The 19,963-nt window shown below is 47.0% G+C and overlaps 1 protein-coding gene across 6 annotated transcripts in view; it reads left to right on the top strand.

Moving 5' to 3' along the window:
- Positions 1-19,963, top strand: part of samd13 (sterile alpha motif domain containing 13) — an 87,945-nt gene that overhangs the window by 35,033 nt on the left and 32,949 nt on the right. For all 6 annotated transcript variants that reach the window (XM_069939340.1, XM_069939344.1, XM_069939343.1 and 3 more), the window contains exons 4-5: positions 5,478-5,572; positions 13,918-13,999. In XM_069939340.1, the coding sequence (XP_069795441.1) occupies positions 5,478-5,572; positions 13,918-13,999 (177 nt within the window). The remainder of the gene's footprint in view (positions 1-5,477; positions 5,573-13,917; positions 14,000-19,963) is intronic.

Genomic DNA, 19,963 nt, shown 5'->3' with positions numbered 1-19,963 from the left:
CCCACAGGGTGGGCACTCCAAACCCACTGAGGAGAATTAATGAGGCCAACCTGGCATTGCCAATAAACTAGATGGTTCTCGTGGCTTTTGTTTTTCTGTCCTTTGTGTGAGGGCTGTTTAGGGGAAATGAATTTTTATAATTGCACGTTGCAAGAAATGCAAGTGAATCAACAAGTTCAGAATTAGAGGTTAGCACAGTGCCATTACAGAGCCAACAATCGGGACCGGGGTTCAAATCCCCAGCTATCTGTCAGGAGTTTGTACATTCTCCCCTGTGTCTGCGTGGGTTTCCTCCCACTGTTCAAAATGTATTGGGGTGGGGTTTGATTAATTGGGTGTAAATTGGACAGCACGGGCTTGTGGACCGAAATGGCCTGTTAGCGTGCTATCATATATTTAAATTCATACTGCGGCCAAAGAGGCCACTCGGCCCACGATGTCTGTGCTGAACAATGAACCAAATGAATCTACATTTCACCTGCTATCCATATTCCCCATTTCCTTCTGCGTCTGTCTAGAGCAGCCATTCTCAACAGGAGGCCTTTGGTCCCGAGAAGGGCCTCAGCACATTCAAGTCAAAGCCTTGTTTTCTTTTACAGTATTTATGTAGTCGGCAGGAAAGAAGTACAGAAGAAACCAAAACTTGACAGCTTCGCCGGGGACTTTGAGGTGCCAGAACTTTTTTTAACAAAAAGGGTTGAGAATGGCTGGTTTAGAAGCTTCTTAAACACAACTCTTGTATCTGCTTCCACCGCTACCCCGTTCCAGGCACCCACCACCACTCTCTTTGTACCCTGAACATCTCCTTAAAATTTCCCTCTCTCACCTCAAATGCAGATCCTGCAGTTTGTTACACAAGCAGTGGCTTTTACTTGCTATCCTGTGTTTCAACCCCTTTCCTTCTCCACCCCCCACCCCTCCCCCTCCATTTTCTTATCCCAATCTTTGGCACTCCTGTCGAAAGGGCTCAGGCCTGAAACATGCCTCGATGCTGCCTGACCTGCTGGTGATAGAGACAATCTGCCCATCCTTGGCTTGAGTGCTGGAGGAGCTCAGCAGGTCGTGCAGCATCCAGAAGAAGGGAAAGGCAGTGGACACTTGGGTCTGGGCCCTTCGTCAGAAGTGAAGAAAATCAGGTGGACACCTGAGTTAAAAAAGGGGGGAGGAGGGGAGTGACCGGGGAAGGGGCAAGTGACTGGAAGGAGGGGAGGAAGGAGTGACCAGGAGGAGGGAATGACTAGAAGGGAGCGAGGGGAGCACAAGCTAACTCAGTGGTTCCAAACCTTTTTCTTTCCACTCACATCCCACTTTAAGTAACCCCTATGCCATCAGTGCTCTGTGATTAGTATGGGATTGCTTAAGGTGGGATGTGAGTGGGAAGGGAAGGTTGAGAATCACTGCTCTAGACACAAATTGTTACTGAAATATTTTGCTGGAGAAAAATTGTCATTAGCCCATTTCCTTTGGAGTTCATAACAAGCCTATGAGGTCCGATTAAAACAATGGTTTTCAAACTTTTTCTTCCCACCCACATCACACCTTAAGCAATCCCTTACTAATCACACACCACCGATGGCATGGGGATTAGTTAAAGTGGGATGTGAGTGGAAAGAAAAAGATTGACAACTACTGGGCTCACAGGTAAGAGGTGGATACAGGTAGAAGGGAAACAGAGGGAAAAAAAAAAGCTGAGGAGTGATGGGGGAGGGGGCAGCTTTGATAAGGGGCATGGTTAGCAAAACGCCTTTACAGCGCCAGTGATCGGGACCAGACTGGGGTTTGAATCCTGTGCTGTCAGTAAGGAGTTTGTACGTTCTCCCCGTGTCTGCGTGGGTTTCCTCCAATCGTTCAAAACGTACAGGGATGTAGGTTAATGGGGTGTAATTTGGACGGCACGGGCTCGTGGGCTGAATTGGCCTGTTAGAGGGCTGGATGTCTAATTTAAATTTTAAGAAAAGGGTGGGAAGGGGGTAGGGAGATGGAGAAAATAAGACAGGAGTAGAGAGAGAGAGAGAGAGATGGGGAAGTGGTGAACGGAAATTGGAGAAGTCGATGTTAATGCCATCTGGTTGGAGATTGACAGATAGATATGTGTTTTCTCCTATATTTTGTTTTGTGTATTCTTTCGCTAATATGACATTTTTACATTGTGGAAAAGAATCTGGCCCGCCACCCGAAGCCCTGCCCTATCTGCAGTGGTTCTCAACCTTTTTCTTTCCACCCACATCCCACTTTAAGTAACCCTGTGCCATCGGTGCTCTGTGATTAGTAAGGGATTGCTTAAGGTGGGATGTGAGTGGGAAGGGAAGGTTGGGAATCACTGCTCTCGACCCAATTGTCACTGAAATATTTGGCTTGAGAAAAATGGTCATTGGCCCATTTCCTTTGGAGTCATGAAACCGTGCACATAACGAGTCAATGAGGTACGATTAAAACAGGGGTTTTCAAACTTTTTCTTTCCACCTTAAGCAATCCCTTACTAATCACAGAGCACCGATGGGACAGGGATTACTTAAAGTGGGATGTGAGTGGAAAGCTCATCTTCATTCACATCTGGGCAGCATGGTTAGTGTTGTGCAGTGGTTCTCAACCTTTTTCATTCCACCCGCATCCCACTTTAAGTAACCCTGTGCCATCGGTGCTCTGTGATTAGTAAGGGATTGCTTAAGGTGGGATGGGAGTCGGAAGAAAAAATTTTCTACCAACGCTGCTCATAATTTTATAAATCTCTATCAGGCCTCCCCTCAGTCTCGGATGCTCCCGAGAAAACAACCCAGGTTTGTCCAGCCTCCTTGTAGTATTCTCCCTGCGGTCGACATCTGTTTCTTCACCGGGGCTGAGCAGGAGGATACCATTTGGCCCATCAGATCCATCCTGGAATGAATTGTTGTATCAAGGGCTTTGCCCTTATCCATGCATTGAGGGGTTCTGGTTCAGGATTGAAGGGAATCCATTTAGAACCGAGATGCAGAGGAATTTCTTCAGCCAGAGTGGTGAACCTCTGGAATCTGCCACCACGGGCAGATGTGGAGGCCAGGTCATTGGGTGTATTTATTTGAGGCAGAGATTGATGGGTATCTGAATAGTCAGGGTGTCGAAGGTTATGGGGAGTGGGGCTGAGTGGGAGAATGGGTCAGCACATGATGGGAATGGTGGAGTTCTTTCAGACACTGAGCTCCACACCCTTCCCTCCCATCAGAGTTCGGCACTGTGAGATGGGTCGGCGTTAGATTGATGATGGAGTAGGTTTGCATAGGTCGGCACAACTTGGTGGGTCGAAGGGCCTGAACTGCACAGTGTTGTTCCATGTTGACTGGCTTTCCAAAGCAGTGGGAGATGTAGATGAGTTCAACATTCAAAGTTCAGGTTGATTATCAGAGTATGTACGTGAATCACATGTGACCCTGAGATTCCTATTTCTGGGGGCCTGGAAGAATTTCTATTTATCGGTAGTGCAAAACCATCATCCGGAGGGGAGGGAGGTTGGTGTGATGTCTGGGTTGCAGTTACTACCTGCTGCTACTGCTTCCGATCTTGAGCAGAGCAGGTCCTGTCCCACGCTGGGATGCACCCGGCCCGCCTGCTCTCGATGGTGCCCCTGCAGCAGTAACTGAGGGACGAGGGTAGGGTGGGGGGGGGAGGGGGGGAACACATGCCGAACTTCCTGAGACTGCTGACAAAGTGGAGGAGTCTGTGCGCTTTCTGATGAAGGAAACAATTCTATAGGACCATAAAGTAAAGGAGCACAAGTAGGCTATTTGGCTCGTCTAGGCTGCTCCACCATTCCCATCATGTGCTGACCCATTCTCCCACTCAGCCCCACTCCCCATAACCTTCGACTATTCAGATACCCATCAATCTCTGCCTCAAATAAATACACCCAATGACCTGGCCTCCACATCTGCCCATGGTGGCAGATTCCAGAGGTTCACCACTCTGGCTGAAGAAATTCCTCTGCATCTCGGTTCTAAATGGATTCCCTTCAATCCTGAGGTTGTGCCCTCTTGTCCTTGGCTCCCCACCATGGGAAACATTTGGCACATCTACTGTCAACCTTCAAAATGCTTCAATGAAGTCCCCCCGCATTCTTCTTAACTCCAAGGTGCACAGACCAAGGGTCGTCAAACGTTCTTCATACGCTGATCCCTTCATTCCAGGACTCCCTCTTGTGAATCTTCTCTGGACCCTCTCCATTGCCAGCACATCCTTTCTCAAAGAAGGAGCCCAAAACTGTACCCATACTCCAACTGAGGCCTCATCAGCTCCTTTCTTTAGGGTGGCACAGTGAAGGTAGTGGTTCGCACAATGCCTTTACAATGCCAGCGATCAGGATTGGACTGTGGTTCGAATCTTGCGCTTTCTGTATGGAGTTTGTATGTTCTCCCCGTGTCTGTGCGGGTTTTCTCCGGGAGCTCCAGTTTTCTCCCAGCGTTCCGACACATGGGGATTGCAGATGCCGGATATGCCAATATTTTGGTTGCCTGAGATACACTGTTACTATGCCCAGCTAATACACCGACATTAAGAATACACCATTTAAAAGACAGTGCAAAATCTAAAGTAATTTGAAGAACACAGAATTGTAGTATTTAATTATGTAAGATTCACTTTAATCAGGTAACTCCTGTAACTTAGAACCATAGAACATTACAGCACAGAAACGGCCCTTCTAGTCTATGTTGCACCATTTTTTTTGCCTAGTCCCACTGACCTGCACCCAGTCCCTATCCCTCCATCCCTCTCGCATCCATGGACCTGTCCAAATTCTTCTTAAATATTTAAATTGAGCCCACATTCACCACTTCAGCTGGCAGCTAGTTCCACACCCTCACCACTCTCTGTGTGAAGAAGTTCCCCCTTATGTTCCCTGTAAACTTTTCCCCTTTCACCCTTAACTAATGTCCTCTGGTTTGTATCTCACCAACGCTCAGTGGAAAAAGCCTAACGACATTTACTCTGTCCACTCCCCTCTTAATTTTAAATACCTCGATCAAATCTCTCCTCATTCTTCTACACTCCAGGGAATTAAGTTCTTACTTTCCTGAAAGTTCCTGAAATCTGGGCAACATCTCTGCACTCTTTCAATCTTATGATATTTTTCCTGTAGTTTGGTAACCAGAACTGCACACAAATCTCCAAATTTGGCCTCCCCAATGTCTTATACAACTTTACCATAACATCCCAACTCCTGCACTCAATACTTTGATTTATGAAGGCCAATATGCCAAATGCTCTCTTTATAACCCTATCCACCTGTGACACCACGTTCAGGGAATTATTTATTTGTATTCCCAGATCCCTCTGTTCTGCTGCACTCCTCAGTGCCCAATCATTTACCACGTATGTCCTTTCTTGCTTTGTCCTTCCAAAATGCAACACCTCACACTGGTCTGCATTAATTACCTTCTAATTCCAGAGCTTTGGATGATATCAGGGTCATTAAACATTTTAAAATCTCCTTTCGATTTCCCCCTCAGATTTGGAGCAAGATGGCTCAGAGATGGAATCGCTGGGGCAGTCTTCTACGGACAACCTTCCCAAAGTTCCTGACTCCTCGCACGCTTCTGAACCGGTGAGCAAGATAGATGGTGAATTTTCCAGGCATGGTCTGTTCACAATCTCAAGGTGGGAGAACTGGGTGACAATAATTGCAGTGGTTAATTAGATCCAGTAATGGGGATGTGAAGCTTCAGTGCCTGAATTTATCCAAAAGCTGTCAGACCCGAGAACTTAATTGTAGTACCCTAACCCTCACCTTGAACACCCCCGGAACCACCAAAAGATTCATAAGATATAGGAACAGAAGTCGACTGTTCGGCCAATCGACTCTGCTCCAACATTCCACCATGAGCAGATCTGTCCTCCCACTCAGCCTCACTCCCCTTTCTTTTCCCCATAACCTCTGATACCCTAACTGTTCAGGTATCTAACAATCTCTGTTAAGTCACTTCTCATCCTCTATCACTCGAATTATAACCGTTCACCATCTAATGAAGACCTCCCTCATCACCACCCCAGCCTGCCCAGCCTCCCCTTATAACTCAAGCCCTCTCGTCCACATAACATCCTCGTCAGTAGGGGAGTTAACACACCAACTCTCAGTTGGAGCCACACGAGATCAAAGCAAGAAGCTTGGCCAAGCCATTGGGTGTATTTAAGGCAGGGATTGATAGGCTCTTGATCAGCCAGGGCATCAAAGGTTATAGGGAGAATGACGGGCAGTGGGGCTGAGTGGGAAAATGGATCAGCTCGTGATGAAATGGTAGACTGGACTAGATGGGCCAAATGACCAACTTCTGCTCCTATGTCTTATGGATTCGTGACCTCCTTGTCCACTGGCCTTTGTGATGCCAGACTCTCAAATATAGTTGGCTCTTTTCTCCGTTAGGGAAGAACAATAAACGTGGCATTGTCAGCCACATCTGATCCTCATTAAGATTGTCCTGGTTCGCTAACTTTCCTGGATGCCCCCACCCCCCCCCCCCCAGCAAGCCCTGCACTCTGACACGGACCTCGCCAGGTGTTGGTGGGTGAATGAAGACAAAGATCGCATGGTTGAGGTCAGCGGTGTAGACAGTTCCTGGAAGAGTGGGGGCGAATGGTAATGGTGGGGACAGAGCAATGACTTAATGTTGGGAAAGGGGTAATGTCCACTTCGGGGTGGGGGGGGTCTGGTACTGATGTTGGGTGAGTGGTCAGTAGCGATGGGAGGGTTGAGATGGGGTGCGCGAGGGAGTGAGTGGGGGGTGGGGATGATAAGAATAGGAAAGCATCAGAAATAGGGGCAGGAAAAGGCCATCTGGCCCATCAGGCTTGCCCTGCAATGTCAGTTCCTTATCGGACACATTATACAATACATTTTTCTCAAGCCAAATATTTCAGTGACAATTGCACTGAAATTCTTACCTTCTGCAGCTAAACAGGTATTGAAATTTTAAATAGTAATGAAGTCAAACAAGGAAGTCTGCGGACTGTCATTGATGTTTAGTACGTAAAGGTGCTGGAGAAACTTAGCATGACCTGCAGCGATCTTTATGGTGAAGGTACATCACCAGCGTTTCGGGCCAGTGCTCTTTGTTTAGGTCTGAGCAAAATGGAGGCAGGCACCTGTATAAAATGGTGGGAGTGGAGGGGCAGGGGCACACAATAATGAACTTAATTGAAGTAAAAAAAGACTGTCCATCGATGAGATTTTATAAGGTCATGGCTCATCTGGCTGTGAATTCAACTCCACCTACCGGCCTGTCCTTCTGTCAGCTAGAGGCAGGAGCCCCCTTCACGTAGCGCTTGAAATTTATCCGCCTTCTGAGTGCTGTGTGAAAGCATCGAAAGTGTATTTTTTGGGGGGGGGGGGTGGTGGTTCTAGACTTTTACGGCTTCGATCTGCCAAGATAGAGAGTGTCAGTGATGGAGTGTATTGGACTCGCGGAGCCGGCTTTTCTTGGTTCTGTGTGAACAAGCCAGGCCTTCCAGAGACGGGTTGTGTACATGGCAATAAATCGCCGTTATTTTAAAAAGGGCTAGAGATTGAACAAATATGGGTTGTTTTCTCTAGAATGTTGACTGGGAGACCTTATTCGAAGTGGAGGCGGGGGCTTATAAAATTATGAGAGACATCAATAGAGTGGAAAGTCAGAATCATTTCCCTGGATAATTTCCCTGAAATTGCAGGGCAAGCCTGATGGGCCAGATGGCCTTCTGCCCCTATTTCTGATGCTTTCCTATTCTTATCATCCCCACCCCCCACTCACTCCCTCGCGCACCCCATCTCAGCCCTCCCATCGCTACTGACCACTCACCCAACATCAGTACCAGACCCCCCCACCCCGAAGTGGACATTACCCCTTTCCCAACATTGTCATTGTTCTGCCCCCACCACTACCATTCGCCCCCCACTCTTCCTGCACAAGAGGGCATGCATCCAAGGTGGTGATGGTGGTGGGTGGGGGGGGGGGTGGTATTTCAAGGAGGTGTGTAGGGCAAGTTTTACTGCAGAGTGGTGTTTGTCTGGAACGGGCTGTCAGGTGGAAATAGTGCGTCAAAATTGGTGGGTCTCAACCTTTTTCTTTCCACTTTAAGTAATCCCTCTGCCATCATGCTCTTTGATTAGTCAGGGATTGCTTAAGGTGGGATGTGGGTGGGAAGGGAAGGTTGAGAACCACTGAAATATTTGGCTTGAGAAAAATGGTAATTTGGCCTGTTTCCTTTGGAGTTTGGAAACCGTCCACATAACGAGTTAATGAGGGACGATTAAAAGAGAGGTCTTCAAACTTTTTCTTCCCACCCACAATCCCTTACTAATCACAGAGCACCAATAGCATAGGGATTACGTAAAAGTAGAATGTGAATGGAAAGAAAAAGTTTGAAAATCTCCGTTCTAGATCAACACATGAATATGAGGGATATCTCTGAAATGCAAGCAGCAGTGATTCAATTTAATTTTGGCATTCATGCTCAGCACAGATATTGTGGGCTGAAGGGCCTCCGTGTGTCGTCTGTTCAGGAAATGATGGGTGTGTCGTGTCCTTCAGTCACCTTGAGCTGCTTTTTCAATAGTCGGGTGAGGAGGGGTGGTGTGGCTGGTTGGGAGGGTGGTGTGAATGCAGGATATGAGACGTGGGGAGAGTTGGACGAATTTGGGATATTTTTCTCTGGTAGAGGTGTATAAAGTTCTGAGAGGATTTGATAGGGTGGAAGGTAGGATCGTTTTCTCTAGATCAGCCATTCTCAACCTTTTTCTCAGTTGTGGCCCCAACTCAAAGTTTCTGGGCCCAATTCCCTATGGAGCTGTCAGGTTTAGTTGGATTCTTCCCTACTTCTCTCTTACCGACGACGTAAAAAAACCCAAAAAATATTACAGTACAACTACAATTATCCGAATTCGGATTCTCCAAAATCCTCAGTTATCCGAAATTTTTTTTAAAATTGGATGTCTGAAATCCTCGTTTATCCGAAATTTTTTTGGAGCCGTGCTGACTGGGGACGTCGGGCTGCCGGCAGGAGTGGGACCCTCGGGCTCCCAGCACAAGCGGAGCTTCGGTGGGGAGGTGTCGGTGATCGGCGGTGGCTAGCATTTTTTTTTTAGTGAGAATTAAACTCTATCTTACTGCTTAAAAAGCCTTCCCATATTGTTTAAACACTGTTACAAGTGGTTTGCTGTTGCTACTAGGCTGTTTAAAAAAAAAAAAATAAAGACCAATTCTCCAGAATCAAAAAAGGTTTACCTGAAATGACCCGGTCCCGACCATTTCGGATAATCGGAGTTGCACTGTATATTATTTCAGTCTGTGTCCCTTCCTTAAATGTGCTGTAGCCGGTGTTGGAGGCGTATGGCCCTCATTGAGAATGGTGGATGTAAACCAAGAACTGGAAGACATTTTTACGTTCACCCCATGTCTGCGTGGGTTTCCTCCCACCCTTCAAATACGTACAAGAGTTGTAGGTTAATTGGATGTAATTGGGCAGCATGAGCTCGTAGGCTGAAATGGCCTGTTACTAGGCTGTAAGTAAACCAAAACTCCTCACCTCATGTAACCTCTGGCATGTTTATCTGAAACTCCCGACACAAGTTGACTGGGAAGGATACCCAGATTGAAATAGCCAGAGATACCTAAGTAAGCAAATACTGGGCCATTTGATATTGAAATAGAACATCTTATTGACCATAATACATAGGAGCTGAATTAGCCCATTCGGCCCATTGATTCCACTCTACTATTTCAATCATGGCCGATGTATTTCATGATTTCATTCCCTGCCCACCCACCCTTTAAGTATGCTGTGGCCCCGGGGGGGGGTTGTAGGGCACATGGACCCCGCGTTGAGAATGGCTGCACGAGAGGTCATGGGTTCAAGGTGGAAACCTTAAAGAAGATTGGAGAGATAAGATTTCACATGGGCACCTTCAATGGGTGGCCAAGAGCAGTGGTGGAAGCAAGTACAAAAGCAGTGTTAAAGAGGCATTGAGAGAGCCGGGAACAAGCAGGGAAAGGTGGTATACAGATCCATGTGGCAAAAGATGAGAGAGGTGTGACTGGTCGGCACAGACAGACGGGTGAATGGCCTGTTCCTTTGCTGTACTGTTCCATGTTAGACTGCCATTCGGCCCATCGAGTCCACTCCACCATACCATCGTGAGCTGATCCATTTTCACACTCAACCTCACTCCTCTGTCTTTTCCCCACAACCTTTGATGCCATAACTAGATATTTATCAATCTCTGCCTTAATTACACCCCTTGACCTGGCCTTCACGGTCGTCCGTGTTAGCAAATTCCAGAGGTTCACCACGGTCTGGCTAAAGAAATTCCTGGGCAGTTTTAAATGGGCGGCCTTCAATCCTGAGGTTGAACCCTCTTTTCCAAGTGAGGCCTCTCCAGTGCCTTATAAAGCCTCAACATCACATCCCTGCTCTTGTACCCTATCCCATTAGATATGAATGCCCAACGTTGCAGACACCTTCTTCACCTGGAGATTAACCTTTTGGGGTATCCTTAATGAGGACTCCCAAGTCCCTTTGCACCTCTGAATTTTGAATCTGCTCCCCATCCAAATAATAATCTTTTATTTCTTCTCCCAAAGTGCATGACCGTACATGTTCCAACATTCTCTTTCATTTGCCACCTCTGTGCCTGTGCTCCTAATCTCTCCAAGTCTCCCTGTTTCCACCTCATTGTATTTTGGGCTGAGACACTTCATCAGAACCATCTTGCGCTGCTTCTCCGCCTGTCTCTTTGGTCAGATACTTCACCCCCCAACGGTCTGTTCTCCCCTCTCCAGAATCTACATTCTTCCTCAACTTTGAAAACCCATTAATGGGTCTGATGAAGGAAGCTGGTGCAAAAGTGGGAAGTGTTCAACTGATAAATTCCTGAAGAAAGGCTTCGTACCAAAGTGTTGCTTTCCCTTCATTACCTATGGATGCTGCTGAGTTCCTCCTACACTTTTTGTCTGGCATCGGGAGCGGTTTCTTCTCTCCACAGATGCTGCCCAACCTGCTGAGTGTTTCCAGAACCATAGAGCATGACAGCACAGAAACGGGCCCCTTTGGACCTTCTTGTTTGGGCCGAACCATTTTTTTTCCCTAGTCCCACTGACCTGCACCCAGTCCATACCCCTCCCATCCATGGACCTGTCCAAATTCTTCAATGTTAAAATTGACCCCCTCAGCCGGCAGCTCGTTCCACACCCCCACCACTCTGTGTGAAGTTCCCCTTAAACTTTTCACCCTTAACCCATGTCCTCTGGTTTGTATCTCACCCACCCTCGATGGAAAAAGCCGACCTACATTTACTCTTGTCTCTCCCCCCTCATAATTTTAAATGCCTCTATAAACTCTCCCTCATCCTCTACACTCCAGGGAATAAAGTCCTAACCTGTTTAACCTTTCCCTGTAACTCAGTTTCTGAAGTCCGGGCAACATCCTTGTAAACCTTCCTTGCCCTCTTTCTATCTTATTGATATCTTTCCTGTAGTTAGTAGATCATAACTGCACACAATACTCCAAATTTGGCCTCACCAATGTCTTATACAGCTTTACCATAACATCACAATTCCAGTACTCAATACTGTAATTTATGAAGGCCAATATGCCAAAAGCTCTCTTTCCAACCCTATCCACCTGTGACGCCACTTTCAAGGAATTATGTAACTGTATTCCCAGATCCCTCATTCTACTGCACTCCCCAGGTCCCGACCATTTACCATGTCCATCCTTTCTTGGGTTGTCCTTCCAAAATGCAATATCTTGCACTCGTCTGCATTAAATTCCATCTGCCATCTTTCAACCCATTTATCCAGCTGCTCCAGATCCCTCAACAAGCTTTGAAAACCTTCTTTGCTGTCCACAACCCCTGTAATATTAGTATCATAAAATACTACAGCACAGAAAACAGACCATTTGGCCCTTCTATTCTGTGCAGATCATCTGCAAACTTGCTGATCCAATCTACCACATGATCATCCAGATCATTGATATAGATGGCAAACAATAATGGTCCCAGCACCGATCCCTGAGGCACCATTAGTCACAGGCCTCTAGTCTGAGAAACAATCATCCACCACTACTCTCTGGCTTCTCCTGTCTCCATTGTCGAATCCAATTCACTACTTCACCATGAATCCCTAGCGTCTGAACATTCCTGACTAACCTCCCATGCGGGACCTTGTCAAAGGCCTTACTAAAGTCCATGTAGACAACATCCACACCTTTTCTTTCGTCAACATTCCTAGTAACCTTGAAAAACTCTATAAGATTGGTTAAACACGCCTACCATGCACAAAGCCATGTTGACTATTCCTAAATGGATTCTGGCAGCTATCCGAATAATTGTATATCCGATCTCTTAGAACATCTTCCAATAATTTACCTATTATTGACATCAGGCTCACTGGCCTATAATTTCCAGGGTTATTGTTGGAGCCTTTTTTAAACAACGTGAGCCACCCTCCTTTGGCACCTCACCAGTGGTTAAGGACATTGTAAATTTTTCTGCCGGAGCCCCTGCAATTTCTACACCAGCCTCCCTCAAGGCCCGAGGGAATATCTTGTCAGGCTCTGGGGATTTATCCACCCTTATTTGCTTTAAGACAGCAAGCTCTTCCTCCTCTTTAATCTGTGTAGGTTCCATGACCTCACTGCTTGTTTTCCTTACTTCCCACAACACTGCTCGTTTCCTGATTGAATACTGATGGGGAAAAAAAACATTTAAGATCTCTCCCATCTCTTTTAGCTCCATACAAAGCTGACCACTCTGATCTTCAAGGGGACCAATTTTATCCCTTACTATCCTTTTGCCCTTAATATACCTGTAGAAACCCTTACGATTTTCCTTCACATTCTCTGCCAAACGACCTCATGTCTTCTTTTAGCCTTCCTGATTTCTTTCTTGATGTTTTTCTTGCATTTTTTAATACTCCTCAAGTACCTCATTTGCTCCATTTTGCCTCTACCTGTTGTACACCTCTCTCTGCTTCCGAACCAGATCCCTCAAATCCCTCGAAAACCACTGCAAACCTTGCCTTGAATCCTGACTGGAACATGCAAACTGGGTGCTCTCAAAATGTCACCTTTGAAGGTTCTCCACTTACCTCGCACATCCTTGCCTGAAAACAGCATCCTAATCCATGCATTCTAGATCCTTCCTCATTTCCTCAAAATTGACCTTTCTCCAATTTAGAATCTCAACCCGAGGCCCAAACCTATCCTTCTCCATAATTAACTTGCAACTAATGGCATTATGATCACTGGACCCAACATGTTCCCCTACACCTACTTCTGTCACCTGTCCTGTCTCATTCCCTAACTGGAGATCCAGTATTGCACTCTCTCTAGTTGGTACCTCTATATATTGGTTTAGAAAACTTTCCTGAACACATTTGACAAACTCCAAGCCATCCAGTCCTTTTACAGTTTGGGAGTCCCAGTCAATATGTGGAAAATGAAAATCCCCGACTATCACACCCTTGTGTTTCCTGCACCTGTCTGCTATCTCTCGACAGATTTGCTCCTCCAATTCTCATTGATTATTGGGTGGTCAATAATACAACCCCATGAGTGTGATCATACCTTTCCCGTTCCTCAGCTCCACCCATGTAGTCTCAGTAGACGAGCCCTCTGATCTGTCCTGCCTGAGCACAGCTGTAAGATTTTCCCTGATGAACCCCTTTCATCCCTCCCGTTCTATCATGTCTACAGGAACAGAAGCCCTTACATTGAAAGCCCGGATGCCTCTCTCCTGTTACAGTAAATAAATGTGCTGTTTCTGTGTGACCTTCTGTTCATCAGCTGCTTGGCTTTGGAGTAATTTCCGATCTTCCGCCGGCTCGGAAATCCTTGGTGACAGCAAACCTTACTCCTGTGGTTTGGTTGGTAAACCCGTGACCTTGCCTAATTTTCCACTTGCCTTTTGTGTTCCAGACAGAACTCTTGATTTGTAATGCACACAAGAAGGCTCGCGCCCTAAACGGCCATACCCAAGAGGTGTCGGGAAATTCTTCAGGTAAGCCTCCCTCCACCCCAACCCCTTCCCTGGGGCTGCGAGACTGAGTGGGAAGATGGATCAGCTCATGATTGAATGGCGGGGCAGACCCGATGGGCCGAGTAGCCTATTTCTGCTGCTGTGCCTTATGGTATTGTGCTCGCAGTCGGACAATAAACCTGAACTTTGGGACAGGGGAGTTTTGCCACTGTTGTCCTTTGGTGAAGGGGAGGGTTTTTTGAATGCGGCAGAAGATGAAAGCAACCCGCTGGGTGAACTCAGGAGAAATGCAACGGTCGATGCTTCGGGCTGGAATCCTTCAATTCTTGAAGCCCGTAATGCCGACCATTTTACCCCTCCCACAGATGCTGCTTGATCAGCTGAGGTCCTCAGGCAGGTTCTTCTTGCTACAGGTTCCAGGCTGTTTGGTCCTTCATGAGACCCCACCCCACCCCACCCAAAGCGTCTTTGAAAGGGAGCCTTTGTACCCATTCAAGCAAAGTGACGCAGCATCGATCATAACCAACTGAAGCTAACGTTTTCTTCTGAAGCAGTTAAAAGATTCAGTGCCCTGTGGCTGGGCAAGAATTGTCACATAGTGTCCCAGCCCTCTGGTTTTTGGGAGGAGGACTAACGGTAACTAGTCCTGAAGGAAGCAGTTTGGCAGTTCGAGGTTATCCAGTATCCCAAAGATAACCTTTGTAGTGTGGTTCGAATCTCCCCACAGGAGACAGGGAATTTAAATTCAAGTAAATCTTGAATCGATGAATTAGTATCAGTAATTCTGAAACCACAATGGTTAAGGTCATTAAAATGTCACCTGGCTCTAATATTATCATCTGATCACATCAATAAATTTAGTGGAGAGGGTAGAGAGCATCAAGCTCCTTGGAGTTCACTTAAGTAGAGACCTGTCGTGGACACACAACATCTCACTTGTCAGGAAGTATGTAAATTGGGCAGTTCGGGCTTGTGGGCCGATATGGCCTGATACCGTGCTGTTACCGTGTCTAAATTAAAATGAAAAATGGCACAAGTACAGAATCCTACAGTGCAGAACAGGGCCTTTGCCCAACTCGCCCGCACTGACCAAGGTGCCATCTACCTGAATTTTGTCCATAATCCTTCAAAACCCTGCCAGTCAATACATCTGTCCAAATATTCTCCGACTGCTGTATCTGTGCCCATTCATCAACGCGAACAAGACGAAGATGATCGTGGACTTCAGGAGGACAAGGAATAACCAGCCTCCACTACACATCAACAACTCTGTAGTGGAGAGCACCAAGTTCCTTGGAGTTCACCTAACTAGTAACTTACCGTGGACACTCAACCTCTCCTCACTCGTCAGCAAGGCGCAACCGCGACTGCACCTCCTGAGAAGACTGAAGTGGACAAAGCTACCGGCCACCATCATGCCATCCTTCTACAGGAGCTCTGTCAATAGACAATAGGAGCTGGAGTAGGCCCTTCGGCCCATCGAGCCAGCACTGCCATTTTACAGATCATGGCTGATCACTACCATCAGTACCCCTTTCCAGCCTTATCCCCATAACCCTTAACTCCTTTGCCCACTAGAGTCTTATCTAACTCTCTTTTGAACATAATCAGCAAATCTGCCTCTACCACCCTCTGTGGCAGAGCATTCCACAGATTCACACTTCTCTGGGTAAAAAAATGTTTTCTCATCTCCGTCCTAAAGGGCCTACCCAGTATTCTTAAACCATGCCCTCTAGTCCTCGTCTCCTCCATCATTGGGAACAAGTAATCCGACTTCACCCTGTCTATCCCCCTGATGATTTTGTAGACCTCAATCATGTCCCCCCTCATCCTTCTAAACTCCATCGGATACAAGTCCAGTTTTTCGAGCCTTTCAGCATATGTCAACCCCGCCATCCCTGGAACTAACCTTGTAAATCTGCGCTGCACACCCTCTATAGCTAGTATGTCCTTCCTCAAAATTGGAGACCAGAACTGGACGCAATACTCCAGGTGGGGTCTCACCAGGGCCCTGTACAACTGCAGAAGGGCGTCTCTGTTCCTATACTCCAATCCCCTCTTTATGAAAGCCAACATGCCATTTGCCTTCTTCACAGCTTTCTGAACCTGCATGTTAGCCTTCAGTGACCGGTGAACAAGTACACCCAGATCCATTTGCACCTCCCCACTCCCTAGCAAGAGTGACCTGGCTGGCTGCATCATCATGTGGTATGGTTGCTGCATAGAAATGGATCGGAGGTCATGCCCGAGGACCACAAGAGCGGCAGAGAGGGTCACTGGAGTATCCATCCCCCCTTATTGATGTGATCTGCCGGGATCATTGCCCAAGAGAGTTCCCAAAATCGTTGAGGACCCCTATCACCCCTCACACAGCAGTTATTCCGGTCGGGAAAGAGATACACCACCAGGCTGAGAAACGGATTGTCCCCACGGGCAGTGAGAACGCTGAATGAGTCACACAAACTGTCTGGGAATCTGCTATTATAAAACAATATTTATTTTTAATATATGTGCTGAATATAAATCACTTGTAAATATGTGTTTTGTCTTATGTGTTTACACATTTTTTCACCCAGGGCCAAACAATGTCATTTTGTCCAATTGTACTATGTTTGGCCTGGAAGTCAGCCTGAAGAAAACTGAGGTCCTCCATCAGCCAGCTCCCCACCATGACTACCAGCCCCCCCACATCTCCATCGGGCACACAAAACTCAAAACGGTCAACCAGTTTACCTATCTCGGCTGCACCATTTCATCAGATGCAAGGATCGACAACGAGATAGACAACAGACTCGCCAAGGCAAATAGCGCCTTTGGAAGACTACACAAAAGAGTCTGGAAAAACAACCAACTGAAAAACCTCACAAAGATAAGCGTATACAGAGCCATTGTCATACCCACACTCCTGTTCGGCTCCGAATCATGGGTCCTCTACCGGCACCACCTACGGCTCCTAGAACGCTTCCACCAGCGTTGTCTCCGCTCCATCCTCAACATCCATTGGAGCGCTTTCATCCCTAACGTCGAAGTACTCGAGATGGCAGAGGTCGACAGCATCGAGTCCACGCTGCTGAAGATCCAGCTGCGCTGGATGGGTCACGTCTCCAGAATGGAGGACCATTGCCTTCCCAAGATCGTGTTATATGGCGAGCTCTCCACTGGCCACCGTGACAGAGGTGCACCAAAGAAGGGGTTCAAGGACTGCCTAAAGAAATCTCTTGGTGCCTGCCACATTGACCACCGCCAGTGGGCTGATAATGCCTCAAACCGTGCATCTTGGCGCCTCACAGTTTGGTGGGCAGCAACCTCCTTTGAAGAAGACCGCAGAGCCCACCTCACTGACAAAAGACAAAGGAGGAAAAACCCAACACCCAACCCCAACCAACCAATTTTCCCCTGCAACCGCTGCAACCGTGTCTGCCTGTCCCGCATTGGACTTGTCAGCCACAAACGAGCCTGCAGCTGACGTGGACATTTTACCCCCTCCATAAATCTTCGTCCGCGAAGCCAAGCCAAAGAAAGAAGACTTTACAATAATAACAAACTTGAGCTATTCTTATTCAGCAAAGGTAGAAGCTGGATATTTATATGATGATATTTCACCCCGGTTCCACAGTGACTCACTTTAAACTGATTTTGCGTAGAGTTGGAGCAACTTGACCAGGGCTTTCAGGCTCCAAATAGGCAGCTCCACATCGCTTCCCTGAACCAAAACTCCATGGATTCTCAATCTTCTGGTAAAAGAGTGGCCTTCTGTATATTGAAAGGGCCGGATAGAGTGGACATGGAGATGTTTGCAGTGGTGAGGGAGTCTGGGACCAGAGGGCACGGCCTCAGAATAAAAGGCACATCCCTTGAGGACAGAGATGAGAAGTTTCTTCAGTCGGGGAGGGGTGGGGTGAACCTGTGAAATTCGTTGCCACGGGCAACTGTTGAGACCAAGTCAGTGCGGAGATTGAATCATTCTTGATTAGTAAGGGTGTCTAAGGTTCTGGGGAGAAGGCAGGACAGTGCTGTGGAGAGGAAAATACATCAGCTATGATGGGAATCATGGAATAGACTCGATGGGCTGAATGGCCTAATTCTGCTTTTGCGTCTTGTGACAGCTGAGGACGGACAATAACTGCTGGCGTTGAGAGGGTCTGATGCTATAATTCTAGGCCAAGCTGCCTTGTTGGTTCAGCTAACTCTGCTCCAAAGAATTTGATCCATGGCGATCTCATCCTCAGGCCTACCCAGAGAATGGAGAATTGGTTGACCATTACTCTCTGAATTCATACGGCTTTTGTTGTTGGTGCCTTCCAAGGGGGCTTTCGTCCATGTTAAGCAAGAAAATAAACATTGAGATAAATGTTTATTGCCATGCAATATACAGAACCAATGAAAATCTCACATGTTCCAACCACATAAGCAGTAAAACAGATTAATTAGCATAAATTAAATTAATACAATGCATCACAGGAGAAAAAAGGTAAGAAATTGTAAAGGGTAGATGAATATTCTGTTTCGGTTGAGCAAAAATATTGTACAGTTTCAACAATACAGGAAGATCTTTGGTTGCCAGGAAAAGCGTAGGTGAATTAACTTTGTCGTGGAAAGTGCAATTGAATTAAAGTTGGTGGTAATAACAGGTATATCTCGTTCAAGGGCAGCACAGTTGGGGTAGCGGTTAGCGCAATGCGTTACAGCGCCAGTAATTGGATCCGGGGTTTGAATCCCGCGTTGTCCATCAAGAGTTTGTACCTTGTCTCTGTGGGTTTTCCCTGGGGGCTCCAGTTTCCTCCCGCCATTAGGTTAATTAGGCGGCATGAGCTGAAATGGCCTGTTACTGTGCTGTATGTCTAAATTTAATTATTATCTGACTGTACATGCAGAACCAGATGAAACGACGTGTCTCTGGGCCACAGCGCGCACAGCACATAAAAATCATGTTTACGTACAAATGTAATTTAAAATATTACGATTATTTGGAATTATTTTCACAGTTACAGGATACTGTTAATCAAGTTCACAGCCTGTGGGAAGAAGCTATTCCCCAGCCAGGTAGTCCTGATTTTGATCCTCCTGTACCTCCTTCCTGATGGTCATGGGGCAAAGATACTGTGTGATGGATGGAAATATTTGAACTCTATTTAAGCAATGCTCCCAATGAATGTCGTCAGGAAAGTAAAGGGAGACCCCATTGATCTTCTCAGATATTTTGACGATCCTCTGATTTGACTTCTAGTCTGATGCTTTGCAGCTACCATCCCACACAATGATGCAGCCCGACAGGACACTCTGTTGGCTTCTCTCTCTCTCTCTCTCTCTCTCTCTCTCTCTCTCTCTCTCTCTCTCTCTCTCTCTCTCTCTCTCTCTCTCTCTCTCTCTCTCTCTCTCCCCGCAGCAGGACCATTGATGTGCAGTGTCGGATAGTCAACCTTCGCCCTCCTGAAGTCCACGGTCATCACTTTTGTCCACGTCGCGGAATTGGACATTTTGATGGGGGTAAAAAAAGACTTTTGCAGGCCATTGGACATTTTGTGCCCATGGTTTGGCTCTGGCCCGGCGGCGCGGTGCTTCAGAAACATTTGCTGGGGGAGGGTTAGATTATTTGGTACAATAAGTGATTATTAATAAGTATTACAGTAAATCACAAAATCTGAAACGCGAGCCGACGGCCACGCTAACCAGCGCGCAGCTGGCGGGGTTGTCGGCGTGGCCAGTGGAATGGAGTCAGCAGCGGGCCAAAACGCCTGGCTCAAAATTACCCTCCACGTTCAGACTCAAGTTGTTGTTCTTGTGCAATTTTACAAGCCGCCCAACCTCCTCTCTCTAAACCAACTCACCTTGTGGCCGATGAGGCCTTGTGTCATCTGCAGAGTTGATGACTGTTTGAACCGAATCTGGCAGTGCTGTCGTGCCAGCAGGTCGCGGCCTGAGAATGCAGCCCTGAGGTGCACCAGTGCTCCGTGTGATGGGACTGGAGATATTGCTGCCAACCGA

This window comes from Narcine bancroftii, chromosome 5, assembly GCF_036971445.1.
Source record: "Narcine bancroftii isolate sNarBan1 chromosome 5, sNarBan1.hap1, whole genome shotgun sequence".
In the NCBI taxonomy this organism is placed as follows: Eukaryota; Metazoa; Chordata; class Chondrichthyes; order Torpediniformes; family Narcinidae; genus Narcine; species Narcine bancroftii.
Note: the sequence above shows the minus strand (reverse complement) of the source record. Positions and strands in the feature narration are given on the sequence as shown.